The 27,857-nt window shown below is 40.6% G+C and overlaps 6 protein-coding genes across 6 annotated transcripts in view; 1 reads left to right on the top strand and 5 right to left on the bottom strand.

Moving 5' to 3' along the window:
- Positions 1-4,864: 4,864 nt before the first annotated feature.
- On the bottom strand, positions 4,865-5,804 carry LOC146333259 (high choriolytic enzyme 1-like). The gene has a single exon (XM_084721638.1). The coding sequence runs from the start codon at positions 5,775-5,777 to the stop codon at positions 4,995-4,997; it is 783 nt and encodes a 260-aa protein (XP_084577764.1). The 5' UTR covers positions 5,778-5,804; the 3' UTR covers positions 4,865-4,994.
- A 2,911-nt stretch (positions 5,805-8,715) lies between these two features.
- LOC146333258 (high choriolytic enzyme 1-like) lies at positions 8,716-9,728 on the bottom strand. The gene has a single exon (XM_084721627.1). It carries the CDS (start codon positions 9,659-9,661, stop codon positions 8,882-8,884), a length of 780 nt encoding a protein of 259 aa, XP_084577753.1. The 5' UTR covers positions 9,662-9,728; the 3' UTR covers positions 8,716-8,881.
- Positions 9,729-12,229: 2,501 nt separating this feature from the next.
- On the bottom strand, positions 12,230-13,210 carry LOC146333257 (high choriolytic enzyme 1-like). The gene has a single exon (XM_084721617.1). The coding sequence runs from the start codon at positions 13,157-13,159 to the stop codon at positions 12,380-12,382; it is 780 nt and encodes a 259-aa protein (XP_084577743.1). The 5' UTR covers positions 13,160-13,210; the 3' UTR covers positions 12,230-12,379.
- Positions 13,211-15,727: 2,517 nt separating this feature from the next.
- On the bottom strand, positions 15,728-16,708 carry LOC146333256 (high choriolytic enzyme 1-like). Its single transcript, XM_084721605.1, has one exon. It carries the CDS (start codon positions 16,655-16,657, stop codon positions 15,878-15,880), a length of 780 nt encoding a protein of 259 aa, XP_084577731.1. The 5' UTR covers positions 16,658-16,708; the 3' UTR covers positions 15,728-15,877.
- Positions 16,709-19,226: 2,518 nt separating this feature from the next.
- LOC146333255 (high choriolytic enzyme 1-like) lies at positions 19,227-20,225 on the bottom strand. Its single transcript, XM_084721593.1, has one exon. It carries the CDS (start codon positions 20,154-20,156, stop codon positions 19,377-19,379), a length of 780 nt encoding a protein of 259 aa, XP_084577719.1. The 5' UTR covers positions 20,157-20,225; the 3' UTR covers positions 19,227-19,376.
- A 7,034-nt stretch (positions 20,226-27,259) lies between these two features.
- LOC146333254 (solute carrier organic anion transporter family member 3A1-like) overlaps positions 27,260-27,857 on the top strand; it is a 37,101-nt gene continuing 36,503 nt past the window's right edge. Inside the window, exon 1 of the mRNA XM_084721579.1 lies at positions 27,260-27,520. Within this exon, the coding sequence (XP_084577705.1) occupies positions 27,359-27,520 (162 nt within the window). The 5' untranslated portion in view covers positions 27,260-27,358. The remainder of the gene's footprint in view (positions 27,521-27,857) is intronic.

Here is a 27,857-nt window from a genome sequence, read left to right as displayed (position 1 = left end):
AATTTTTAAATAATTATGGTCTGCTGATGGACCTTCGTGTATTTGTCATTTGAAATCTGCCTTTACATGCAATCTGGTGATTGCCTGATGAAGCCACGAGGGACTTCTCACTTGGCAGGTTAGTTCAACAAGATGATGACTTGTCCTTGGTGCCTCAGGTTGTGGGGTTGAGCCTTGGGTGATGGAGATGAATGAATATGCTAGAGTCTGCTCATGTATTGTGCTGTGTTGACTGGAGACTCATGATTTCAAAAATATATATTTTTGAAAAAATATTTTTCTCCGAAAAGTTTGGATATCTCCAGAACCAGCTGATCAATAATCTCCCTCCACAACACAGTGAGTCGGCAAAGGCCAGGTCTTCATTCTTCCCATTTCTTGCCATTTATTTTCTTCTTTCACAAACTTTTGGGGTTTGATTTTCTGTTTGAGAGAAAAGTGAACTGAACTTTTGTCAGGTCTTTAGGTCATCCCTTGATTTGTTGAACACTCCAGAGATTTGTGCATTTGTTTCTTCATTGTGCACCTTGTCCAACCCAGTTTTGTTTTAAATGTGAGAACGCCATGGTTAAATAACTATGCTAGGTTTAAGGACAGAAAACACTCGGTTAGGGTTGTGGAAAAATCATGGTTTGGGATAAAAATGATCTTCTTTGATAAAAATCTTTTGTGCATCAGGGGTTATGGATCGATGATTATGGATATACAGGGTGTCCATAAAGTCTCTTTACAATTTACCAAATTTATTACAAAAGCAAATGAATAGACAAATCTGTGGAAATGATTACAAATTGAAAAGTAGATTTTGAAGGTGTTTTTTTTTTTTTGCCTCATTTAATACAACTCTATATATGGGCACCATTAGTTGCACAAAGCATATCAAGACGGTACTCGATTTCTTGCCATGTTCGCTGTAGCATAGCCTCATCAATGGTGGCAATGGCATCAGTGATCTTTTGCTTCATGTGTGAAGGATGAATGTGATTAAAAACTTTGATCACCACTGAGTACATAGAACAAATCTGATGAACATATCTCATCAATTGCTAATAATTGTTTTAAATTGTAAAGAGATTTTGTGGACACCCTGTACATGTTTTGACTTTGGTTTGCACTAGTGGGAAATCCTGAAGTGGAAGGTCTTTTAAGCATTAAAACTAATATAAATGTGTCCAATACAGATAAACATAAGTGGGGATACCTATTGGATGGAAGGACTGAATATTTACCTCCATTAATTTCAATTACCTCCAGGGGGCACTGCAGAACACACTATTCATGCTATAAAATACAAATGCATATATTTACATTTAAGACACTGAGCTCAACAAATACAGAGATAGCTATATATATAGAAAAAAAGATGTACAGAGAGGTAGAATAACAACAAAAAGGCAACACAGATGAGATTCTTCTTCTACATCATGTTATTATGTATAATGCACAGGCTTCTCTTCTGCTTTCTTTGCTACTGCTTTTGCTTCAGTATATCAGAGAAAACAGCATATTATTTTAAACTTTGAACAGTTTATTTGATTATGATTAGTCAGGCTTTAATTCAAGTGCACAAATCACATGATGTCTCACTTCTTGATTAGATATCCCTTGTGAAGTCTTTCCTGATTGGAAATATGGTGCTGCGATGGCTGTAAGTGTTTGTGAAGTTCATGAACAAACCTTTTTCACTGCACATGTTGCATGTGGATCATTGATCTGACTGGTACTACAGTGACAGAAGCACCTGCTGGTGTCCGGTTCTTCTCTGACATTGAGGGGCGGTTTAAGAAGCAGCGTTGTGCCTGTCTGCCGTGTCTTGGAGGAGGGTCGTCCATATGCATCGCAGAGCCTGTAGGAAATGTCCTCACTTCATGGCAGGGATAGTTGGCAGGCAGGCGGCCGAGGTGAGAGATACCACAGGAAGATGAAAACAGATGGGATGAACACGCAACACGCCTCCCTCTCACTGGGGTAAAGGGCAAAAAAAATCTGTTACAACCCAACAGTTCATCCAAGACACATTAACCAAATAAAAACCCAAATCAAGCAAATACTCAGGCGCTACTAGAAACAATAAACCGCATTCTGTAAATGTCATCTTTAAGGCTGATTTCTATCATCACTCATGTTACAACAACAGATGAAGCCCCCCATCCTCACCCACCCACACACATCACACCCCCACTGGGCTATAGGATCTGAACACCTGTTTCATTGTGGAGCTAAAACGGGAACAGCTCCTCAGATGTCTCTCTCAGAGACTGTTAACTACCGTTACTGTACAGTAGTTTACACCATTAGATACTCTGCCAGCAGCCAGTTTTGTTTTCCTGGGGTCTGTGAGTCTCAGCTGAGATTTGCATGTTTGTGCTAATACAAAATACAAGATGCAACAGATTTATCACTATAATTTTTATAATTATACAACAGGGTTATATAGATAGATTTTTATGTAGCTTCCTCTTTGATTATCTGAAGAGTTTAAGAACAATAAATAGAAATATTTCTTCTTCTTTCTTGAGAAAGAAAGATGAAAAAAGGTGCAAACATAGGAAATATATTTCATTTGTAATATTTTTTTCCCAGACAAAAGCCACAAATTCAAACAATTTAAAATTAATTTAAAAATTAAAAGCCTTAAAAATCTAAAACTTACAATACTTACTCATAACATACATGTAGAAATGTGCTATTATGGTCACCTTTGTTTTAAAATATATTTTCATGCAAAATGTTGGGTCTTTAAGGTTGTGTCCCAGGACCCCTGTCTCATTTCCTTGAAAAGTTGGGAATACTTCTCAAGTACTGGTAAACTCAGGTGTCTTAACCATAACATGTCAACTCTGTAGCCCTTCTAAATCAAAAAATACATTTATTAAGCATGATTAAAGAGTAAAGTGACTGACAGGACCAACTACTTTATATGGAGGAGTGCTGAGGGTGAATGAAGCAGTCTCACAGCCTGAAGGAAGAAGCTGCTCTTCAGTCTGGTGGTACAGCAGCGGATACTTTTGTATCTCTTTCCAGATGCCAGCAGGATGAACAGGCTGAGGCTGGTGTGAGTGTTGTCTTTTAGTATCCTTTGGGTTCTGTGCAGGCAGCTCACTTCCCCCCAATATCACGAATGCTCTGTAGGTTTGTACCACTGATGTTCTGGCCAGTTTTGCTCATCAGCTGTAGAGTTTTGCTGTCCTGGGCCGTGCACGTCCCATGGCAGTTTGTGATGTTTCCAGTCAAGATTTTGCCTTCTGAAGTTTCTTCAAGAAATGCAGCCATTTCTGAACGTTCTTTCTCAGCGTGGAAATATTTGATGTCCATGGCAGGTTCTCTATTGATGTTGATTCTCAGAAAGCTAAAACTCCAAACTCTAAAGCTCCACTGATGTAGACAGGAGTGTGTGTCTTTGCCTCCTTTCTCTGAAAACCAACAATCAGCTCCTGGGTTTTGCTGATGTTGAGCATACAGTTTTATCCATGTCAGGGACTGCAGTCATGGGTGTACAGTATGAACAGGAGAGGGCTGAACACACAGTCCTGGGGGGCTCCAGTGATGAGCACGGAAATGGAGAAGGTGAAGCCACAAATCTGAATTTTCTGGAGTCTGATTGTAAGACTGACCTGCAGTTTCAGAGTGTGGTATTCAAGCCCAGAGTGTTCAGTTTGACAATGAGCTTCTTAGCAGAGATTGTGTTGAATGCTGAGCTCAAATATAGAAACAACATGCTGATGTAGGTGTTGTTCTCCTCAAGGTGAGTGAAGACTGGGTGGAGGGCAGTGGAGATGGCATCCTATGTGGATCTGCTGGTTGTGAATGCAAACTGGTGGCAGTCCAGGCTGACTGGGGTGCTAATTTTTATGTGGTGGAGAACCATCTTTTCAAAAGATCATCAGAATTGGAGTGAGGACCACAGATTTTACAGCTGAATCTTTGTTAAGGAGGTCACAGTGAGCATAACATCCCTGTCCAATGAAAAACAAACATCCAGCTCGATGGCAATGCATTTTCAGATGATCCAGTTGTATTGTAAATGGTTCATGTTGCTCAACTCACAAAAGAGCATTCCCTCCTTGAGTTTTAGTGAAAAATTCATAATCAAATTCACTCCAAATCAAATTTGGAGTTAAGGGGCAGCAAAGACAAAATGTGTTTAGTTCATCTTGGCCTCATGTGTGAGGGGGGCTCTCCTGGTTTTGTAGCCTGTGACATTTTTAATGGCCTCCCACATAACTTTGGTGTTGCTGGTGGTTTCTCTCCAATTTGTGTATGTATAGATAAATACATAAGAGATAATGTAGAGTGAGTGGGTCACTATAGGGAAATAAACCCCTGTTAACTCCGTGGCAAAGATGAGCCTATTTAGCATTATAATTCACATTAAACTGAACATTTCACAGTCATGGCCCATACTTTGTTCTGTTTAATATTTACTTCATGTCTGTCTTCTTCAATTTTGTCAGTTTCCTTATTGTCCAGCTCCTTGTGTCTTTTCACCTCTCTTTCTTTCTCTGCACTGTTTTCCTCTCCTCTTCTTTTCTTTACTGGGGACTGGTCAGCCATTAACCATGAATACAAATACATTAAAATTGATATTGGAAGCATATTCCATTTTTTTCTGATGGAGCAACAGAAAACTAACAGCTTCTTGCAGCAGGGTGTAGATGTCTTTCTGTGGATTGATATGACAGGATGTGATCCGCCAGAGTCGATCAGAAAGGCGTCCATAGCAACGGTCTGCTATTTATAGCAATGATCTGCTATACAGAAATAAGACCTTAGAATGGTAAAAGTAAGTGACCAATCAGAATCAAGCATTTGATAATGCCGTGTATAAATAACAACAACAGCAACACAATCAGACAATAGTAAGTAGTTTTGCACTGACTTTATTGAAATAATATCATAAAAGAAACCAAGGAGCCAACTGGGAAAAAATGCATCTCTTGCATTTAAGCTCATGCTTTCCTAAATATATGACAACTTTAATCATGGTGTTGTTGTTAGCAGCCGTAGAGTATGTTGATCCTCATGATGTCCCAGTAGGACATGCCCTGCCTCTGGCCGATCTGGATGTTGGGATCAGGGATGGGGGTGATGGAGTCCCTCCCGTACTGGATGGAGAAGGCTGTTCTTCCATAGTGCATGATGGAGGAGTAGTCGTAGGGAGTGTTCAGGTTGTTGGTGGTCTGCTTGTAGAAGTTGTAGGCCATCTGCGGGTTGATGTTCTCCCAGTTGATCCTGACGTAGCCGTCGCGGTCGCTCCTGGTCTGTTCGTGCTGGAAGCCCAGAGCGTGGTTGATCTCGTGCTGGATGATGCCATGGTACATGCAGCCCTGTCTGTTGAGAGAGAGCACCTGTCTGCCTCCCTCTTTGCCCAGAGAGGAGAAACATCCAACTTTGTTCTCAATGCTGATGTAGTCGTACTCGTTCTGACGGGGCACGAAGCGGATGCAGGTTTTGCTGTGGTAGGTCTGCATGGCGTAGTCGATCTTCTGTCTCTCCCAGCTGGTGAACTCACTGCTTATGGTGAAGGGGATCATCACCAGACCGTTGGAAGCTTTCCTCCACAGGCAGCTCTGGTACCAGCACACCATGGCGTTTCTGGTTCTGGGAGCCAGCAGGTCTCCTTCCAGCAGGATCTCATCAGTGCCGTTGTTGGAGGTCAGAATCCTGGTGGTGATGTCAACAGTGTCCTCTTCATGTCCTCCTTCCTTCTGGAGAGGAAGTGCCTGAGAGAGGCCGAGCAGGAGCAGCAGCAGCAGCAGGCTGGCAGAGAGAGTCATCTTCAGGGACGGTCTGGAGGCTGTGGAGCTGCTGTGGAGAGACTCCTTGAAGCTGAATGTTTGACTCAGTTCAGTCCAGGCTCTTTATACTCTCCTCTACAGGTGTGTCTGCAGGAGGATTATGGGTTGGGGTCCACACTGTTAGGCCTAAATAAACCTCTGAAGGGAGGACTCCACAGACAAACCTACTTTTTAAACATGGTTTGTTATTTCTGGGTCATTAGATTGGTGAACACAGCTTTACTGGGCGCTTTACTACTAGTAAACAAGGCATAATTTTCACTCATTTCTACATTAAAATGTCTTAAAATACTATACTGTATGGTTTGTTGAGTTGTGCATTTACATTATCTCAAATGTTTCCAACAAATGTTCAAATGCAGAGAGGCCTATAAGTTATCAAGGTAATAAACACTGTATTGGGCTAAACAGTTTAATCAAATTTCATATTGAGGTAATCCAAAAGTAACAGACAGTCATCATATGTTACATCATTTTTAATATTGTAATACTAGGATTATGTTGCTGATTTTCTTTTTTTTTTTTTTTTTTAACAGGAAATCAGGACATGTATCTGAATACATTTTATAGTAAACCTCCCAAACCGGGATGTTAGTTTTTGGCCCTAAACCAAAATATTGGACTTACTTGAATTTTGATGTCATGTTGTATCTAGAACCTGGGTGCCCAAATATTCTCTCCAGGAAGGCCAAATCTGAAAGTTAATAGTGGGCCATGGGTGAAACACTTACAGTATGGTATGGTATTTCATTGTACTTCACTTAATGGACTAACCTCCTGAGTCACCCTGCCTGCCATACTCAGATAAAGAAATATAATTAATAATAAGGAATTCTATATATTTAAAGAACCTTTTTCCTCATAAAAAATAAAACTGGATAAATATCAATAGAATAATAATATAACTATATATTTAAGCTTTGCTAAAAACATCTGGCGACTAACCAGACCTTATGGTGGGCCAGCTTTGGCCTGTGGGCCCTACTTTGGGCAGCCTTATTCGAGAAGAAAAGCCAGGGGAACAGCAAAGTCAGTAAGATTCATGTTCCAGGGACAATGAATGTCTGCAAAAAAGAAAAGAGCCAATACATCATGCAGATGTTTAGATACTTTACTGGATAATGCACCACTACCATTAGAATTCATTATCTCAGGACCTTGAATGTCTGTACCATATTTTAATGGAAATCATTCTATTGTTGTTGAGACATTTGAGTCTAGACCAAAGTGGTGGACTGACTGACAGGCCAACACTGTCATCCCTGTAGCCACACTGCTAGCATGGCTAACAAATCAAGAATGACACATAGATACACTTACTGCTGTTCTTAAGGTATTTCCAGAAACTTCAGAATTTTCATATGACCATCAGGATGAAAAAAGTAGTCTGGATCACAGGTTTTAATTTTATTTGATCATCTTGAAGCTCAGCTCAGTGACTCGAAAACAATGGTTTTTACATGAGAGGCACAAACTGGGGCTAACGTTCAGTGAGGTTGATCCTCAAATAACTTTTCATCAGTTTTCACTGGATTTGTTATTCAGTGAAGGCTAAAGCTTGACTGATGTTACACAGGGTTTTTTTTTTAATCTCATGATCTGATACTGAAGCCTTGTGTGATTCGACAGTAGATGGGAAAATGACAAGCTTAACTTAGGGACCGTCTCAAAAGTGCAGGCATAATTACCAAGTGAGCTTTTCAGATTTTTTCAGCAACTTTCTCTTTTTTTTAAAAGAGACTTCAGATCAACTTAATTTTCATCACAGTAGCAGATAAATAGAGAGTAGCTTTGCCTGACCCAAATTAAATCATAGATTTCTAGTTAGTATTCAATTAAACCATCAAACATATAAGAAACGTTTCTATAGTGAGACATCAATACAGACAGGAGTTTAGGGCCTTGATAATATACCCAAGACATATTAGTTTATCAGGAGGTCGCCTGTTCCTGTATTGATCTGACACATCAACAAACAGCTAGTCTGCTATGTTATGTTTCATTTGTTTAAGATACTGTAAGAATTTGTGGGTGTTCCACAGTTTAAAATAAAACCCTTCGCTCCAGATCTCCAGCTAAACATTTAGTTGTTTGTAATGTCTCAGAGCTGGTTCAGTATATTGTATATTGTGTATACATGTTGTATCAGATCCTAGAATTGATCATCTCCGCGTGAGCCTGGGGGAGACAATGCAATTTGGTGTGTGTGTCCTCAGCTCATGATACATACTACTGGACCCATCAGCCCATTGACTAGCAGTGTAGGGAGTAACTAGTTATTTGTAATGAAATTATAGTGTAAAAGTATTTGTAATTTGTTAGAGTTACTAAGAAAAAATATGTAATTAAATTACAGTTACTAATCATAATGTTGGTTGTTACAAAGGAGTTACATCTTTTCAGGATGACTGGTGGAGATCTGCACTCTTTAGAGTGACCTCTTCTTGTTACAGAAGTGCAAATCTCAACTTCAAAACTAGTATGTGCATTAAATTAACATTATGTTAGTTAATTAATTAATTTATTTTACTACTTTCAGCATTATTTTAACATATTGTATGTTGTGTAAGATTATTGATGTATTATTGTCCTGAGTGCATTTCTTGATCTGGGCTATTTTTTTTCAGTCCTTGGACAACTGGTTTTTGTGTCAGTCTTTTAAAACTAGAGTAGACAAGATCCCTATTGTATTACATTAAACAATCAACCCCCTTCCTCAGAACAGTGTTGTATGTTGTTGTATGTAAATGTATGTATGTTCTGGAGGCACACTTTACACTGTGGAAAAAAAACTATCCATTTTGTGGACAATAAAAGCCATCCATTAGTCTTGTGTTAACACTTGTCAAATTTTTGCAGGCACACAAATTGAGACAAATAACTAGACAGCAATCAGTCATTTTGCGTCACCTTTATTACAGATAATTTAAGCATCTGGGGTAGTCATACATAAAATGTTGTCTGAACATTTTAAAAAATATGGTAAAAGAAGTCACAGTATTTGCCACTGATTTCATAGATTAATGCATTAAAAAAGAAACAGAAAAAGTGAGAATTTGTTGCATTTAGCATCAGCATTGTTGTTAGCAGCCATAGAGCATGTTGATCCTCATGATGTCCCAGTAGGACATGCCCTGCCTCTGGCCGATCTGGATGTTGGGATCAGGGATGGGGGTGATGGAGTCCCTCCCGTACTGGATGGAGAAGGCTGTTCTTCCATAGTGCATGATGGAGGAGTAGTCGTAGGGAGTGTTCAGGTTGTTGGTGGTCTGCTTGTAGAAGTTGTAGGCCATCTGCGGGTTGATGTTCTCCCAGTTGATCCTGACGTAGCCGTCGCGGTCGCTCCTGGTCTGTTCGTGCTGGAAGCCCAGAGCGTGGTTGATCTCGTGCTGGATGATGCCGTGGTACATGCAGCCCTGTCTGTTGAGAGAGAGCACCTGTCTGCCTCCCTCTTTGCCCAGAGAGGAGAAACATCCAACTTTGTTCTCGATGCTGATGTAGTCGTACTCGTTCTGACGGGGCACGAAACGGATGCAGGTTTTGCTGTGGTAGGTCTGCATGGCGTAGTCGATCTTCTGCCTCTCCCAGCTGGTGAACTCACTGCTTATGGTGAAGGGGATCATCACCAGACTGTTGGAAGCTTTCCTCCACAGGCAGCTCTGGTACCAGCACACCATGGCGTTTCTGGTTCTGGGAGCCAGCAGGTCTCCTTCCAGCAGGATCTCATCTGTGCCGTTGTTGGAGGTCAGAATCCTGGTGGTGATGTCAACAGTGTCCTCTTCATGTCCTCCTTCCTCCTGGAGAGGAAGTGCCTGAGAGAGGCCGAGCAGGAGCAGCAGCAGCAGGCTGGCAGAGAGAGTCATCTTCAGGGACGGTCTGGAGGCTGTGGAGCTGCTGTGGAGAGACTCCTTGAAGCTGGATGTTTGACTCAGTTCAGTCCAGGCTCTTTATACTCTCCTCTACAGGTGTGTCTGCAGGAGGATTATGGGTCAGGGTCCACACTGTTAGTCCTAAATAAACCTCTGAAGGGAGGACTCCACAGACAAACCTACTTTTTACACATGGTTTGTTATTTCTGGTCAGTAGATGGGACATGTTTAACTAAACATCTACTGTCTATACTGTCTTCAGCCTTTAAGAATTCCTATTTTGTATTAAAGCAATTTTTAATTCAAGGAAAACTGGAGAACAAGTGCTATTCGTAAATTGAACAGTGCATGTTGAGGAGCAGCGTGCAAATGAAGAAAACTTAAATTGACTGTTCACTATGACACCATGAAAATAATATTTAATACAATAAAACATCCTGAGATGCAAGGTGAACCCATTTCTTAAACATTGTCACAACCAACTCAAACAATCCCAGGACACTATTCTCAACCATAAAACCCATTTTTTAAGGGGAAGAATTGTTGATTTTAAAATAAAAAATATTAGGCTTAACTTTCAAACCATGCCAGGACACACTAGACTCCCACTTCAAATGACCCATATCAGGTATCATTACTATGATTGACATAACCACTGAGGACGAGCTCTGTAAAACTGTCTGTAGTATGAAACCCTCTACCTGTTCTCTCGACCCTATTCCAGCTTACCTCTTCAAGTGCGCTTATGATAAACTGTATCTAAATATACTCCTTATTATAAATTTCTCCCTAGAATTTTCCCAAAACCTTTTAAGACAGCAAACCTTTAAAAAAAACTTTAAAAAATAAACCTGGACCCCTCCTCTCTTAATAATTACTGCCCCATTTCAAATTTAACTCTTGTGAGCAAGGTTTTAGAGAAAGTAGTGTCAAAGAATTTAAGCAAACACATTTCTGAGAACAACCTTCTTGATAATTTTCAATCTGGCTTCAGACCTATATATAATGCTGACAGTGGAAACATGTCTGTTCTTTAGTGCTGCCTTTTACTATACGCTATTGACACTACTGACCACAATTTTTTACTTAGCAGTCTTAAGAAATGGGTTGGCCTCTCTGGTACAGCTCTAACCGGTTTTCAATAATATATTACTGAAAGGAAATTTCATGTTAAGATTGAGGACTGTGCATCGGCAGTGTAGGACCTTTGTTGTTCTCAATATATAGTAGGTACTGCCACTTGGAAACATGTTCCATCAGCATAGCATCAATTTTCACTGCTATGCTGACGACACACAGTTATATGTGTCTGTGAGCCCAGATGACCCAAATACTCAGTCCAACCTAACTGACTGTGTAGCAGCTATTAATGACTGGATGAGCAAGAACTTCCTAAAGCTAAAGGAAGGTAAGTTTGAGATCTTCCTATTTGGCTCAAAGAACAAGAAGGATTCAGTTTTTGCTGACTTGGGATATCTGGCCTTGCACAGAAGACCACAAATGAGAACCTCGGTATCATTTTATACTCTGACCTTAATTTTACCACCCATTAATCAAAACTGCCTTTAATCATTTGGGCAATATAGTGAAGGTGAGATCTCCACTGAACCCGCAAGATGCTGAAAATCTTGTTTTTGCCTTTATTTCTCGTTGTCCTGACTATTGTAATGCTTTTAACTCTGGGATACCTAAAGCTGCTGTTGTAAAACCATTCAGAATGCTGCTGCCAGGGTTTTAACAAAAACTGAGCGATGAAATGAAAGATCATATAACTCCTGTTTTACACAAGCTATACTGGCTCCCTGTATCTTTTAAAATTGATTTTAAAGTCCCTCTTTATATCACAGACTCACTGATTTTATGATCCTCCTCGAACAATAAGATCCTTTACAGCTGCTCTTTTAACTATTCTCAAAATGTGGACCTCTCTGCCTTTAGACATTGGAGTTGCTGACTCTAACAACTCAAAATTTATCTTTTTAATATAGCTTACAACCAGTTTTAGATTATATATTTTAATATATAGCCTATAACTAGCACCTGTGTGTGTTTTTACTCTCTTTAAAGAAACTGTTGATTCCATTTTAATATTAATATTCTCTTTCTCTCTTCCTCCATGTGTACCTGCTTGGCTTTAAATATATGTTTCTCTGTTTGTGTGTGTGACCTAGGGATGTTCCTGGCAATACATCTTCCTGTTGACTAAACACAAATTTTAATTTAGTCAACACATCTAACAGTAATAAAACACTCAAAAAGCAGTTAAAATTTAACATAATTTATTACTTGCTTATATTAAACACACTGTATTAGTGGGGGAATTACATGCAACCCTGCCCTATAATGCCCTGCTGAGTGATTGCATATTCCATGCCAGTGCTAAAATTCATAGCTCGCTAGTTTATTCAGTACAAATGCATTTATGTTGTCTGTTGTTGTATGTAAATGTAGGCACAAAAGTTTCCCTTTTGGGGACAGTAAAAAGTATCTATTGATCTTGTGCTAACACATCATGTCAATTTTTTGCAGGCATTCAAATAGAGAAAAATAACTATACAGCAGTCAGGATTTTGCATCACCTTTATTACAGATAAACTAGGCATGTGGAGGGTCATATATTCTGTTGTCTGAACATTTGAAATAATACATTCAAAGAAACTGCAATCTTTATCATTGATTGAGAATTTGTTGCATTTAGCATCAGCCTTATTGTTAGCAGCCGTAGAGCATGTTGATCCTCATGATGTCCCAGTAGGACATGCCCTGCCTCTGGCCGATCTGGATGTTGGGATCAGGGATGGGGGTGATGGAGTCCCTCCCGTACTGGATGGAGAAGGCTGTTCTTCCATAGTGCATGATGGAGGAGTAGTCGTAGGGAGTGTTCAGGTTGTTGGTGGTCTGCTTGTAGAAGTTGTAGGCCATCTGCGGGTTGATGTTCTCCCAGTTGATCCTGACGTAGCCGTCGCGGTCGCTCCTGGTCTGTTCGTGCTGGAAGCCCAGAGCGTGGTTGATCTCGTGCTGGATGATGCCGTGGTACATGCAGCCCTGTCTGTTGAGAGAGAGCACCTGTCTGCCTCCCTCTTTGCCCAGAGAGGAGAAACATCCAACTTTGTTCTCGATGCTGATGTAGTCGTACTCGTTCTGACGGGGCACGAAGCGGATGCAGGTTTTGCTGTGGTAGGTCTGCATGGCGTAGTCGATCTTCTGCCTCTCCCAGCTGGTGAACTCACTGCTTATGGTGAAGGGGATCATCACCAGACCGTTGGAAGCTTTCCTCCACAGGCAGCTCTGGTACCAGCACACCATGGCGTTTCTGGTTCTGGGAGCCAGCAGGTCTCCTTCCAGCAGGATCTCATTGGTGCCGTTGTTTGAGGTCAGAATCCTGGTGGTGATGTCGATGGTGTCCTCTTCATGTCCTCCTTCCTCCTGGAGAGGAAGTGCCTGAGAGAGGCCGAGCAGGAGCAGCAGCAGCAGGCTGGCAGAGAGAGTCATCTTCAGGGACGGTCTGGAGGCTGTGGAGCTGCTGTGGAGAGACTCCTTGAAGCTGGACGTTTGACTCAGTTCAGTCCAGGCTCTTTATACTCTCCTCTACAGGTGTGTCTGCAGGAGGATTATGGGTTGGGGTCCACACTGTTAGGCCTAAATAAACCTCTGAAGGGAGGACTCCACAGACAAACCTACTTTTTACACATGGTTTGTTATTTCTGGTCAGTAGATGGGACATGTTTAACTAAACATCTACTGTCTATACTGTCTTCAGCCTTTAAAAATTCCTATTTTGTATTAAAGCAATTTTTAGTTCAAGGAAAACTGGAGAACAAGTGCTATTCGTAAATTGAACAGTGCATGTTGAGGAGCAGCGTGCAAATGAAGAAAACTTAAATTGACTGTTCACTATGACACCATGAAAATAATATTTAATACAATAAAACATCCTGAGATGCAAGGTGAACCCATTTCTTAAACATTGTCACAACCAACTCAAACAATCCCAGGACACTATTCTCAACCATAAAACCCATTTTTTAAGGGGAAGAATTGTTGATTTTAAAATAAAAAATATTAGGCTTAACTTTCAAACCATGCCAGGACACACTAGACTCCCACTTCAAATGACCCATATCAGGTATCATTACTATGATTGACATAACCACTGAGGACGAGCTCTGTAAAACTGTCTGTAGTATGAAACCCTCTACCTGTTCTCTCGACCATATTTCAGCTTACCTCTTCAAGTGCGCTTATGATAAACTGTATCTAAATATACTCCTTATTATAAATTTCTCCCTAGAATTTTCCCAAAACCTTTTAAGACAGCAAACCTTTAAAAAAAACTTTAAAAAATAAACCTGGACCCCTCCTCTCTTAATAATTACTGCCCCATTTCAAATTTAACTCTTGTGAGCAAGGTTTTAGAGAAAGTAGTGTCAAAGAATTTAAGCAAACACATTTCTGAGAACAACCTTCTTGATAATTTTCAATCTGGCTTCAGACCTATATATAATGCTGACAGTGGAAACATGTCTGTTCTTTAGTGCTGCCTTTTACTATACGCTATTGACACTACTGACCACAATTTTTTACTTAGCAGTCTTAAGAAATGGGTTGGCCTCTCTGGTACAGCTCTAACCGGTTTTCAATAATATATTACTGAAAGGAAATTTCATGTTAAGATTGAGGACTGTGCATCGGCAGTGTAGGACCTTTGTTGTTCTCAATATATAGTAGGTACTGCCACTTGGAAACATGTTCCATCAGCATAGCATCAATTTTCACTGCTATGCTGACGACACACAGTTATATGTGTCTGTGAGCCCAGATGACCCAAATACTCAGTCCAACCTAACTGACTGTGTAGCAGCTATTAATGACTGGATGAGCAAGAACTTCCTAAAGCTAAAGGAAGGTAAGTTTGAGATCTTCCTATTTGGCTCAAAGAACAAGAAGGATTCAGTTCTTGCTGACTTGGGATATCTGGCCTTGCACAGAAGACCACAAATGAGAACCTCGGTATCATTTTATACTCTGACCTTAATTTTACCACCCATTAATCAAAACTGCCTTTAATCATTTGGGCAATATAGTGAAAGTGAGATCTCCACTGAACCCGCAAGATGCTGAAAATCTTGTTTTTGCCTTTATTTCTCGTTGTCCTGACTATTGTAATGCTTTTAACTCTGGGATACCTAAAGCTGCTGTTGTAAAACCATTCAGAATACTGCTGCTGAGGTTTTAACAAAAACTGAGCGATGAAATGAAAGATCATATAACTCCTGTTTTACACAAGCTATACTGGCTCCCTGTATCTTTTAAAATTGATTTTAAAGTCCCTCTTTATATCACAGACTCACTGATTTTATGATCCTCCTCGAACAATAAGATCCTTTACAGCTGCTCTTTTAACTATTCTCAAAATGTGGACCTCTCTGCCTTTAGACATTGGAGTTGCTGACTCTAACAACTCAAAATTTATCTTTTTAATATAGCTTACAACCAGTTTTAGATTATATATTTTAATATATAGCCTATAACTAGCACCTGTGTGTGTTTTTACTCTCTTTAAAGAAACTGTTGATTCCATTTTAATATTAATATTCTCTTTCTCTCTTCCTCCATGTGTACCTGCTTGGCTTTAAATATATGTTTCTCTGTTTGTGTGTGTGACCTAGGGATGTTCCTGGCAATACATCTTCCTGTTGACTAAACACAAATTTTAATTTAGTCAACACATCTAACAGTAATAAAACACTCAAAAAGCAGTTAAAATTGAACATAATTTATTACTTGCTTATATTAAACACACTGTATTAGTGGGGGAATTACATGCAACCCTGCCCTATAATGCCCTGCTGAGTGATTGCATATTCCATGCCAGTGCTAAAATTCATAGCTCGCTAGTTTATTCAGTACAAATGCATTTATGTTGTCTGTTGTTGTATGTAAATGTAGGCACAAAAGTTTCCCTTTTGGGGACAGTAAAAAGTATCTATTGATCTTGTGCTAACACATCATGTCAATTTTTTGCAGGCATTCAAATAGAGAAAAATAACTATACAGCAGTCAGGATTTTGCATCACCTTTATTACAGATAAACTAGGCATGTGGAGGGTCATATATTCTGTTGTCTGAACATTTGAAATAATACATTCAAAGAAACTGCAATCTTTATCATTGATTGAGAATTTGTTGCATTTAGCATCAGCCTTATTGTTAGCAGCCGTAGAGCATGTTGATCCTCATGATGTCCCAGTAGGACATGCCCTGCCTCTGGCCGATCTGGATGTTGGGATCAGGGATGGGGGTGATGGAGTCCCTCCCATACTGGATGGAGAAGGCTGTTCTTCCATAGTGCATGATGGAGGAGTAGTCGTAGGGAGTGTTCAGGTTGTTGGTGGTCTGCTTGTAGAAGTTGTAGGCCATCTGCGGGTTGATGTTCTCCCAGTTGATCCTGACGTAGCCGTCGCGGTCGCTCCTGGTCTGTTCGTGCTGGAAGCCCAGAGCGTGGTTGATCTCGTGCTGGATGATGCCGTGGTACATGCAGCCCTGTCTGTTGAGAGAGAGCACCTGTCTGCCTCCCTCTTTGCCCAGAGAGGAGAAACATCCAACTTTGTTCTCGATGCTGATGTAGTCGTACTCGTTCTGACGGGGCACGAAGCGGATGCAGGTTTTGCTGTGGTAGGTCTGCATGGCGTAGTCGATCTTCTGCCTCTCCCAGCTGGTGAACTCACTGCTTATGGTGAAGGGGATCATCACCAGACCGTTGGAAGCTTTCCTCCACAGGCAGCTCTGGTACCAGCACACCATGGCGTTTCTGGTTCTGGGAGCCAGCAGGTCTCCTTCCAGCAGGATCTCATTGGTGCCGTTGTTTGAGGTCAGAATCCTGGTGGTGATGTCGATGGTGTCCTCTTCATGTCCTCCTTCCTCCTGGAGAGGAAGTGCCTGAGAGAGGCCGAGCAGGAGCAGCAGCAGCAGGCTGGCAGAGAGAGTCATCTTCAGGGACGGTCTGGAGGCTGTGGAGCTGCTGTGGAGAGACTCCTTGAAGCTGGACGTTTGACTCAGTTCAGTCCAGGCTCTTTATACTCTCCTCTACAGGTGTGTCTGCAGGAGGATTATGGGTTGGGGTCCACACTGTTAGGCCTAAATAAACCTCTGAAGGGAGGACTCCACAGACAAACCTACTTTTTACACATGGTTTGTTATTTCTGGTCAGTAGATGGGACATGTTTAACTAAACATCTACTGTCTATACTGTCTTCAGCCTTTAAAAATTCCTATTTTGTATTAAAGCAATTTTTAGTTCAAGGAAAACTGGAGAACAAGTGCTATTCGTAAATTGAACAGTGCATGTTGAGGAGCAGCGTGCAAATGAAGAAAACTTAAATTGACTGTTCACTATGACACCATGAAAATAATATTTAATACAATAAAACATCCTGAGATGCAAGGTGAACCCATTTCTTAAACATTGTCACAACCAACTCAAACAATCCCAGGACACTATTCTCAACCATAAAACCCATTTTTTAAGGGGAAGAATTGTTGATTTTAAAATAAAAAATATTAGGCTTAACTTTCAAACCATGCCAGGACACACTAGACTCCCACTTCAAATGACCCATATCAGGTATCATTACTATGTTTGACATAACCACTGAGGACGAGCTCTGTAAAACTGTCTGTAGTATGAAACCCTCTACCTGTTCTCTCGACCATATTTCAGCTTACCTCTTCAAGTGCGCTTATGATAAACTGTATCTAAATATACTCCTTATTATAAATTTCTCCCTAGAATTTTCCCAAAACCTTTTAAGACAGCAAACCTTTAAAAAAAACTTTAAAAAATAAACCTGGACCCCTCCTCTCTTAATAATTACTGCCCCATTTCAAATTTAACTCTTGTGAGCAAGGTTTTAGAGAAAGTAGTGTCAAAGAATTTAAGCAAACACATTTCTGAGAACAACCTTCTTGATTTTTTTCAATCTGGCTTCAGACCTATATATAATGCTGACAGTGGAAACATGTCTGTTCTTTAGTGCTGCCTTTTACTATACGCTATTGACACTACTGACCACAATTTTTTTACTTAGCAGTCTTAAGAAATGGGTTGGCCTCTCTGGTACAGCTCTAACCGGTTTTCAATAATATATTACTGAAAGGAAATTTCATGTTAGGATTGAGGACTGTGCATCGGCAGTGTAGGACCTTTGTTGTTCTCAATATACAGTACGTACTGCCACTTGGAAACATGTTCCATCAGCATAGCGTCAATTTTCACTGCTATGCTGACGACACACAGTTATATGTGTCTGTGAGCCCAGATGACCCAAATACTCAGTCCAACCTAATTGACTGTGCAGCAGCTATTAATGACTGGATGAGCAAGAACTTCCTAAAGCTAAAGGAAGGTAAGTTTGAGATCTTCCTATTTGGCTCAAAGAACAAGAAGGATTCAGTTCTTGCTGACTTGGGATATCTGGCCTTGCACAGAAGACCACAAATGAGAACCTCGGTATCATTTTATACTCTGACCTTAATTTTACCACCTATTAATCAAAACTGCCTTTAATCATTTGGGCAATATAGTGAAGGTGAGACCTCCACTGAACCCGCAAGATGCTGAAAATCTTGTTTTTGCCTTTATTTCTCGTTGTCCTGACTATTGTAATGCTTTTAACTCTGGGATACCTAAAGCTGCTGTTGTAAAACCATTCAGAATACTGCTGCTGAGGTTTTAACAAAAACTGAGCGATGAAATGAAAGATCATATAACTCCTGTTTTACACAAGCTATACTGGCTCCCTGTATCTTTTAAAATTGATTTTAAAGTCCCTCTTTATATCACAGACTCACTGATTTTATGATCCTCCTCGAACAATAAGATCCTTTACAGCTGCTCTTTTAACTATTCTCAAAATGTGGACCTCTCTGCCTTTAGACATTGGAGTTGCTGACTCCAACAACTCAAAATTTATCTTTTTAATATAGCTTACAACCAGTTTTAGATTATATATTTTAATATATAGCCTATAACTAGCACCTGTGTGTGTTTTTACTCTCTTTAAAGAAACTGTTGATTCCATTTTAATATTAATATTCTCTTTCTCTCTTCCTCCATGTGTACCTGCTTGGCTTTAAATATATGTTTCTCTGTTTGTGTGTGTGACCTAGGGATGTTCCTGGCAATACATCTTCCTGTTGACTAAACACAAATTTTAATTTAGTCAACACATCTAACAGTAATAAAACACTCAAAAAGCAGTTAAAATTGAACATAATTTATTACTTGCTAATATTAAACACACTGTATTAGTGGGGGAATTACATGCAACCCTGCCCTATAATGCCCTGCTGAGTGATTGCATATTCCATGCCAGTGCTAAAATTCATAGCTCGCTAGTTTATTCAGTACAAATGCATTTATGTTGTCTGTTGTTGTATGTAAATGTAGGCACAAAAGTTTCCCTTTTGGGGACAGTAAAAAGTATCTATTGATCTTGTGCTAACACATCATGTCAATTTTTTGCAGGCATTCAAATAGAGAAAAATAACTATACAGCAGTCAGGATTTTGCATCACCTTTATTACAGATAAACTAGGCATGTGGAGGGTCATATATTCTGTTGTCTGAACATTTGAAATAATACATTAAAAGAAACTGCAATCTTTATCATTGATTGAGAATTTGTTGCATTTAGCATCAGCGTTGTTGTTAGCAGCCGTAGAGTATGTTGATCCTCATGATGTCCCAGTAGGACATGCCCTGCCTCTGGCCGATCTGGATGTTGGGATCAGGGATGGGGGTGATGGAGTCCCTCCCGTACTGGATGGAGAAGGCTGTTCTTCCATAGTGCATGATGGAGGAGTAGTCGTAGGGAGTGTTCAGGTTGTTGGTGGTCTGCTTGTAGAAGTTGTAGGCCATCTGCGGGTTGATGTTCTCCCAGTTGATCCTGACGTAGCCGTCGCGGTCGCTCCTGGTCTGTTCGTGCTGGAAGCCCAGAGCGTGGTTGATCTCGTGCTGGATGATGCCGTGGTACATGCAGCCCTGTCTGTTGAGAGAGAGCACCTGTCTGCCTCCCTCTTTGCCCAGAGAGGAGAAACATCCAACTTTGTTCTCGATGCTGATGTAGTCGTACTCGTTCTGACGGGGCACGAAACGGATGCAGGTTTTGCTGTGGTAGGTCTGCATGGCGTAGTCGATCTTCTGTCTCTCCCAGCTGGTGAACTCACTGCTTATGGTGAAGGGGATCATCACCAGACCGTTGGAAGCTTTCCTCCACAGGCAGCTCTGGTACCAGCACACCATGGCGTTTCTGGTTCTGGGAGCCAGCAGGTCTCCTTCCAGCAGGATCTCATCAGTGCCGTTGTTTGAAGTCAGAATCCTGGTGGTGATGTCAACAGTGTCCTCTTCATGTCCTCCTTCCTCCTGGAGAGGAAGTGCCTGAGAGAGGCCGAGCAGGAGCAGCAGCAGCAGGCTGGCAGAGAGAGTCATCTTCAGGGACGGTCTGGAGGCTGTGGAGCTGCTGTGGAGAGACTCCTTGAAGCTGGATGTTTGACTCAGTTCAGTCCAGGCTCTTTATACTCTCCTCTACAGGTGTGTCTGCAGGAGGATTATGGGTTGGGGTCCACACTGTTAGGCCTAAATAAACCTCTGAAGGGAGGACTCCACAGACAAACCTACTTTTTAAACATGGTTTGTTCATTAGATGGACATGTTTAACTAAACAGTTTATGTTGTCTTCATCATCAATAATTCACATTATCTGTCATAAACCAACCTTCATGTACGCAAATTTGTGTATATTGTTGCCTCTTCAATTCTTTAAATTCTTCATTATTTTTTGTTATATTTGTGTTTACAGTTGACTAGCATTTGTTGCTTGCGTTCAATCAAAACATCATCATCACACAACAATAAGAGTCTAAAGTCAGACTATGTGATTGTGGCTTTGCTACTGCAGTGCTTCAAGCTAAAATTGTTAGTTTGTTAGCAGCTTAACAAACTAACAATGAGAATGTTTGTAGGAATAATGATTATCGTGCCCTCCATCTTAGTTCAGTGTATCAGCATAATCACATTTGCTAACAAACACTTAACACAAACAAATGGGAATGCCATTAGTCTTGCAGGTATTTGGTTAGAAACCAAGATACCAGTCAGACAGCCTTTGACTTGATAATAATAGTTAAAGCAAAAGTACACAGTCTCTTTTCTTCAGACTCTTCGGTTGGACAAGAAAAAGTAATTTAATGTTTTGAATTTGGGCTGGAAATCCTGATTGGCATTTTTCAGTTTGCAGACAAAGATTAATTAAGAAAATAATCAGCAGATTAAGTGATGATGAAAATAATTGTGAATCACAGCCTTCAGCGTCTTTATTGGCACAATATAGCAGAAATGGAATAAAATTCATAAGTGTGTTTTCAATAGTGTTTAATCACCTGAAAAGTGTTACCTTAGAAAATAATTTTTACATACACAGAATGCATATCACTGTGTTTCTACAGTAGCCCAGAACTCGTCTTCCATAGCCAGACCTCTCTACAGAGCTCAGCGCTGTAGAAAGGACTGAATCCATGCATATGCATTCTGCTATAGGGGGAAAAATGCTCTAACTTGTTTGCATTGCTTTGAAGCAGTCACAAATGTTTTGGGCAGCGCTAAGCTGAGGATGTGGCGACTGTGCAGCTGCAAAATTGTGTCAAAAAAAAATTACTACATCACTGCAAAAGAAAATGTATCAGCTGTTAGGTTGTTTATGTTCGTTCCATTAGTGTCCCAAGTGCTGATTTTCCATTTTCAGTTTGTAGGTTGCTTTTGTTTCGCAGGGACTTTAAAAACGTAGATAGCAGATGCCACTTGAAGCAGGCGACCAATGGCAGGACTCGTAGCTGCAGTGTGCACACATTGAGTCAGACTAGCCCAGAACAGACAAACCTGACACTGGTTTTAGATACAGCCTTTTGTGTTTTCTGCCAGTTTTGCAGCCACCGTATGGTCCTTCTGCATGCTTCGAAAGGAAGGATGATGGGAGGTGTCTGCAATCTGCAAACTGACACTTAGATGCAACTAAATCCTTCACACTGGTATTTTTTTAAACAAAAATTCATTATATTGTGGTTGGACAAAATAGGCAATACTGACTTTTGACTTTAAATGATTAATTTTTCACTATTTCATCAAGAAAATAAAAGGCAGATTAAATAATGATGAAAATAATTACTAATTAGACTTTAAAATTGTTTTTTTTTGACATTTTAATGCATTGATCTGAAGATCAAACCACATAAGTAGGCTAGTGTGTCATTTTCATTCACTGGGGATAACGTGTGTGTTCGCTGCGGTTAAAAACAAAGCTTTTGTCTACAGATCTCCTGGGAGCTGTGTTACAGCCCACTGCTCTAGAAATTCATTTCGCTGTTTAAAATAGAAGCTGGTTCAGCATACAGATTCTCTTGTAAACCTCAAATCTACCTAATTGAATATTAACTCACACACAAGTCATTTTAATTATGCTTTTAATTACTGAAATGTCCAGTGAGGTCAAGAGTAAAATGACCTTTAAGTCGCTTCATCACCAACATGACAGGAAGCCGACAGTGGGGAGGTCACAGTCAGAGATGCACACCGTCTGCTCTGAATGTACAGCTCACAGAGGTCTTACATAAATCTCAGAACTCCTAACCCCTTATTCTGCCCTGAGACCCCTCCAATCAGAGAATCATATGTTGTTAAAAGTCCCAAAGTCTACGTTTAAAACAAAAGGAGATCATGGAACAAACTCTCCTTCCACATCAGGGCATCTGAATCAGTGCCGCAGTTTAAAAAGTTTCTAAAAACTCACCTATACAGTCTAGCATTTGTATTTCTATTTCCATTTTTATTACACTGTGTGATGTATAAATTGTGGTTTTATTTCCCTGTATCTTTATTTTGTCAAGCATCTTGTATTTCTGTTTTCTGCAAGATATACAATATATATTAATAAAGGTTAGTAGATTATTATTATTATTACTATTATTGTATGCACCCACCAAAATGTGTATTTATTACAGATATGAACATTTCATGTCTGGAAAAACGACCATGTTTTGAACCCATATATGTTTTCCTGTTGACTTATATTTTTGTCATTAATTTGGGTACATTAGTTTGTTATGAATTTTGCTAGTTTAATTCACCAGATGTAAACAAAAAAAGATATTTTTAGTACAGCTTCATCATGTTTTTGTCACCATTTTGTTTATATATTCAACAATCATTGATAAATCGGTTACAGAAAAGACACAAAATATGTGTATACTGTAAATATTATATTGAAAAAACAACAAAAATACAAAAATCGTTTCTGAGAACAAACCCAAAGCCTACAAAGGGCATCAAAGGTTTTAGCATTAGATACAAACTCTGCCATCATGTGCATCTATGTTCTGCTAATTTATTTGTTTGTTACAGGATAAATGCATGAGTGCATTCTTCTTCCTTTAGACCTTGTGATTAAGAGGCATCCTAAAATAATGTCTTCAGTTGGCTTGCACTGCATCAGCAGGCACTGTGGTTGATCTTAAATCACCCCGGGTACTCTGAGTGACTCCATGAGAAATGGACGCTCTTCCTGCTGAGTCCACAGTTTGCCTGATAGATTGTGCTGCTTCAGATGCTATTGAATTGGTCCTGATAGAGCATCTGAATGGTCGGAGGAATATTGTGAGCCAAAAGCTGTGTGGGGTGAGTGGTAAGTGACCTTGGCACTCAGTGCTCTTATTTCACAGTTATGATAGAGGATTTTTGCCCTGTGTTTTTTTGTACTGCTGTCTCTGTGGCACTCTGCTCTGCCACTCTGCTGTCATTTTCATTCTTCCGCATGACAAACTTCAGTGTGGGTGAACCTCATCGTTCTAATCCCTGATACAAACCGGACAAACACTGTGAAAAATTGGTGCTACGAGTCAAGGTGAGTTTTTGCATTTTATGACTGAATAAACTGTAAAATAACCAGTGAAGTATTCAATTTGCTTACAGAAGAATCAAGATCATAGTGCAGCTGATGGGAGTATTGCAGGTGGGAAGACCAAGTGATCTATTAAGAACCCTTTTCATTCAGAGAACCCCTCTTGGAGGAAAAGGTCCTTCAAGGATTGTTAAAATCATGGGTGTTAAAAAGATATTTTTTTCAATTTAAACAATGGTAACTGTAACATAGATGGTTCAAATGATGGATTACCACAATATATAATCTATATCATTCAAACGTTTTTGCCTCATCTGTAGAATATCATCTTTTGTAGAACCCCAGACGACAGGAAAGTTCAAGGTAAATTGTTATAATTTATCATTTTAGATACCCCTGGTTGGGTTCTACATGAAACCCTTGGGATATACAAGGGTTCTTGGTAGAACCCCCTCGGTGGGTACAACACAAAACTCTTGGATTTAAAAAAAAAAAAAAAAAAGGACTCTTGGTAGATCCCCATAGGTGGCTTCTTGTTAGCACCCTTTGAAAGTGGAAAGTTGTGGTGGAACCATTACACAATAGAAGAGTTCTCTGTAAAAATTTCTCACAGGGCACTTTTCCACCAAATAAGCTCTGGTTCTTAAACAAATTCCGTTCATGATCCTTGGAACCTGAGTGTTACGTATTTTGTGAACCACCCCGCATTTCCACCAGTTTTGAGTGGAACCATTGTATGGAACCAAGGATGTGATCAATAGAGGGCGCTGCACAATACACAACAACCTGTGGAATAAGACACACCTACTTTGGAAAACATGCTTTTTTGTTGTTGATGTTGTTGGGTGCCAGCTGAAAATCAACTTTTCAGGTTCTGAACCAATTTATTTTTGGTTGAAATGCTCAGAGCCATTACAAAATTAGGTGTGTGAAATTCAACAGGCCTAGTTTCATGTTGGTGGAAATGGTCTGATTGGGGTTCTGGGTCGAAGCTTTCACAGATGGTTCTAGGTTTAACCCTTTATGTTGGGTTCTAGACAGAACCTTCTGAAAGAGTTGCACATGGAACCTGTATAAAAGGTTCAACAAGGAATCAGAAAGGGTTCTCTTGTGGGGACAAGCCAAAGAACCCTATATGGTCCTAGTTAGGACTTTTCCTTCTAAGAGTGTAATTCAACCATCACATCCAGATTTCCAGGAGGCTTTAACTTTGAATAGCACAGAGGGGATTAGATCTGCCTGAATGGTAGCTGGATCGCTTGTACTGCACCAGTAACCCCAGTCCACTGATGTTTTTTTTTCCCGCTTTACCAATGTGTGTAATGGACCAAAGCATCACGACAGTTGTTGCCTTTTGTCAAGCGTGATGGCTACAGTGGTCAGAATTTCAGAGTTAAGTACGTTGTACAAACTTGCCCTTTAACAAGACACACACCACCTTCTCATCATGTAGTCACCCTAAGGAGGAGAATCATATCACCTCATGTGTCAAAATATAGCAGCTTAAAGCTTAAAGAACACATTGAAAATCATGAAATAAATATGTTGTAGCTTGTAACGGTCCCTAAGCGTTTGTCCACACTGACACCACTACAGTTCTTCACCGCATGTTCATGTAATACAGCTGCAGCAGTACAATACAGTGGGCTGCTGATGAGTGTAACAAAGTTCTTGTGTGGCAAGTGATGAATTTTTAACCATCCTGAAGCAGCTGAGTACACTTCAGTCAGGCATGAAGATAGATTACCTCAGCTAAAGCCTCTATCTTCACAGTAACATGACATTACATAACATAACATAACTTTGGTCAAATGAGACACTACTTGAGAGACCACTATGTCTCTCTGGTTGGTTCAAGTGAACCAGTGTTTAGCTCAAGAGTCACATTGTGGTAATCTTGGAGAAAACTTAACCTTAAAACAAAGAGTTTAAGGACCAGTATGTGGGATTTTCTTCTGTGATTGGCTATACCCTTCCAGGTATTCCAGGCATCCACTAAACACTGACATTTGCTAAGCTATGATGCTAAAAGACGCTATGAACCGGTTATGAGCAGGAGGACAGCACCTTAGCTACAGCAGCTCATGTTTTTTCTTCTTGTCAGTGTGCGTTTCTTCTTATCTTAACTCCACTCTAACCTTATCCCTAACCCCAAACCAGACCCAATTGGGTTATTTGACTTGTTTAAATATTACAACACATATGTCTGTTTGAAAATCAACAGGAACCTGTGGTTATTGTTTGGTGTTAAGTTACAGGATAAACTATGAAGTGTTGAAAGGGAGAGAGCTGACTGCTGGCAGGTGGTTCCATAAGCTGCAACAACCCCTCTGGGTATGGTTAACGGCCATCCACACCCAGAACTATTATTATACCTATAACTACAAAAATATAGTTTTTAAAATTGTTCTAACCTAAATGAGTGATCCACACCACAACTATAATTTGTCATGTGGAGTGATTTTTAAAACAATATTTTTTAAAAATAGTTATTGTTGTAGTTTGTGGTGTAGAGTCCTTTAGGGATAAGGTTAGGGTGTGGTTAAGGTAAGGGGAAACAGACTTTGACACAACTCTGGGAACAAATACATGAAACATGAACAAAAATTCCTCTCATCCTAGTCCTGCCCTGTTTGTAGCGGCTCGCATCGTAGATAGATTAATGGTATAGGCGATCAGAGGCATACTGGGTATACGCCTCAAACACGTCAGTTTAATCTCTACCAGATGCACGCTTCCGCTGCACAGTGATACAGTTGGCGAATAGTAAGTAGTTCCTATATTAAACTGCTCACAACAAGATCTATGGATTATCTTGGGTCTTGCCATTTAGTTACATTATATTAGAGAAAGGGCAGATATCTCTACAACTGATGTCTTCTAAACTTAGCAACTCACACCAAAACAATCTAGATGGATAAATAGCACTACAAGCCAGTTTTTTGTAAAAAAAACTTTGTATTTTTTACTTTAAGGTTGAATTGTCCCTTTAAACCTGAACCCACTACACAATAATGTTGATTTACTGTTGCAGTATTAGTCTGCAAAGTAATAGAAGAACACAGCATTTGTTACTGACAAGTTAAGATGTGCTGTGTCATTCTATATCCAGTTGATTTATCCGTGTATGTTTAGGTGCTTCAGTGGAAGTTCTGATGAAATGTTGCGTTTTTTTGTGGCAATGATGAAGCTGGAAGTCTGCACAGGTAAACCGACGATGTGAGAAAACACGTTGACAGAGAGAGAGGGAGGGGGGGGGATTAGACCTCCCTCGTTGCTGTGGTGTATGTACAGGAGGAGGAGGAGGAGGAGGAGGAGCATCACACCGCCGCCTGAAGGACGCAGAGCTGCGGCTCGGAACCGGGCTGAGAAACCAAAATCCAGTCGGTACCGGTCCTGGGTGGAGATGTAACATCCCGGATGTGGAGAAACGGCGTCCTGTAGTTCTACGTCGGGTATCAGAAGCCGTCACACATATACACACGTCGCCTACGTATTTAAATATGATGTAGCCGATACGCACTGGCTGGACAGGCGCTGAGGAGAAGAGAGGTCGCTGCATGACGGACTGTGCGTAATGCTGAGTGGACAGCAGTATTTCTCGCTGTGTTTTCCAGCCTAGACGGGCTTACTGACGAAGAGATTCGCACTTGTTCTGCGGTGCAGCTCGTCATTAGAACCAGATGCTCCCCGCCGGACCGGACCCGTTCAGTTTCATGCCGACCGGAGCCTGAGCCGAAGGATGCAGGTTAAAAACCAGATCTGCACAGAGCGGAGCAGCACCGACGACCCGGAGGAGCAGGATGACAACCAGAAGAAGACCTCGTGTTTTTCCAACATCAAGATCTTTCTGGTGTCGGAATGTGCGCTCATGTTGGCACAGGGCACCGTGGGAGCGTATCTGGTGAGTTTCCACAGAGCGGTGTTAGGATCTCAGTGTCTCTCAGGTAACATCGGGTGAACGCAGCGCCCTTCAAACCGGCGCACACACACAGGCAGGCAGGCAGACAGTGAGGACCGATGCGGTGCCTGAGCTGATGCGGTTAATAATCATATCATTGTAATCACATTAGAATAATCACATCCTCCAGCAGCCATGGCACACGGCGCTTCACTGATTGATGACTTGCTGCGTATGATCCATCAGGCCTTTGCACCATCTGCATGACACAAAGCGCGTCACAGCGGCCGGCCGGAGGCTCCACGTTGTTGTTGGAGGATTTGATATGCGCACACGGAAG

This window comes from Lutjanus erythropterus, chromosome 1 (genome assembly GCF_056507025.1).
Source record: "Lutjanus erythropterus isolate fLutEry1 chromosome 1, fLutEry1.hap2, whole genome shotgun sequence".
Classification (NCBI taxonomy): Eukaryota; Metazoa; Chordata; class Actinopteri; order Lutjaniformes; family Lutjanidae; genus Lutjanus; species Lutjanus erythropterus.
The sequence above is the reverse complement of the archived record's forward strand: the minus strand, read 5'-3'. Positions and strand labels throughout refer to the sequence as shown.

What these genes read in the sequence shown, in the direction of transcription:
- LOC146333259 (XM_084721638.1), bottom strand. Translation starts at nt 5,777, where the DNA reads ATGACTCTCTCTGCCAGCCTGCTGCTGCTGCTGCTCCTGCTCGGCCTC.
- LOC146333258 (XM_084721627.1), bottom strand. Translation starts at nt 9,661, where the DNA reads ATGACTCTCTCTGCCAGCCTGCTGCTGCTGCTCCTGCTCGGCCTCTCT.
- LOC146333257 (XM_084721617.1), bottom strand. Translation starts at nt 13,159, where the DNA reads ATGACTCTCTCTGCCAGCCTGCTGCTGCTGCTCCTGCTCGGCCTCTCT.
- LOC146333256 (XM_084721605.1), bottom strand. Translation starts at nt 16,657, where the DNA reads ATGACTCTCTCTGCCAGCCTGCTGCTGCTGCTCCTGCTCGGCCTCTCT.
- LOC146333255 (XM_084721593.1), bottom strand. Translation starts at nt 20,156, where the DNA reads ATGACTCTCTCTGCCAGCCTGCTGCTGCTGCTCCTGCTCGGCCTCTCT.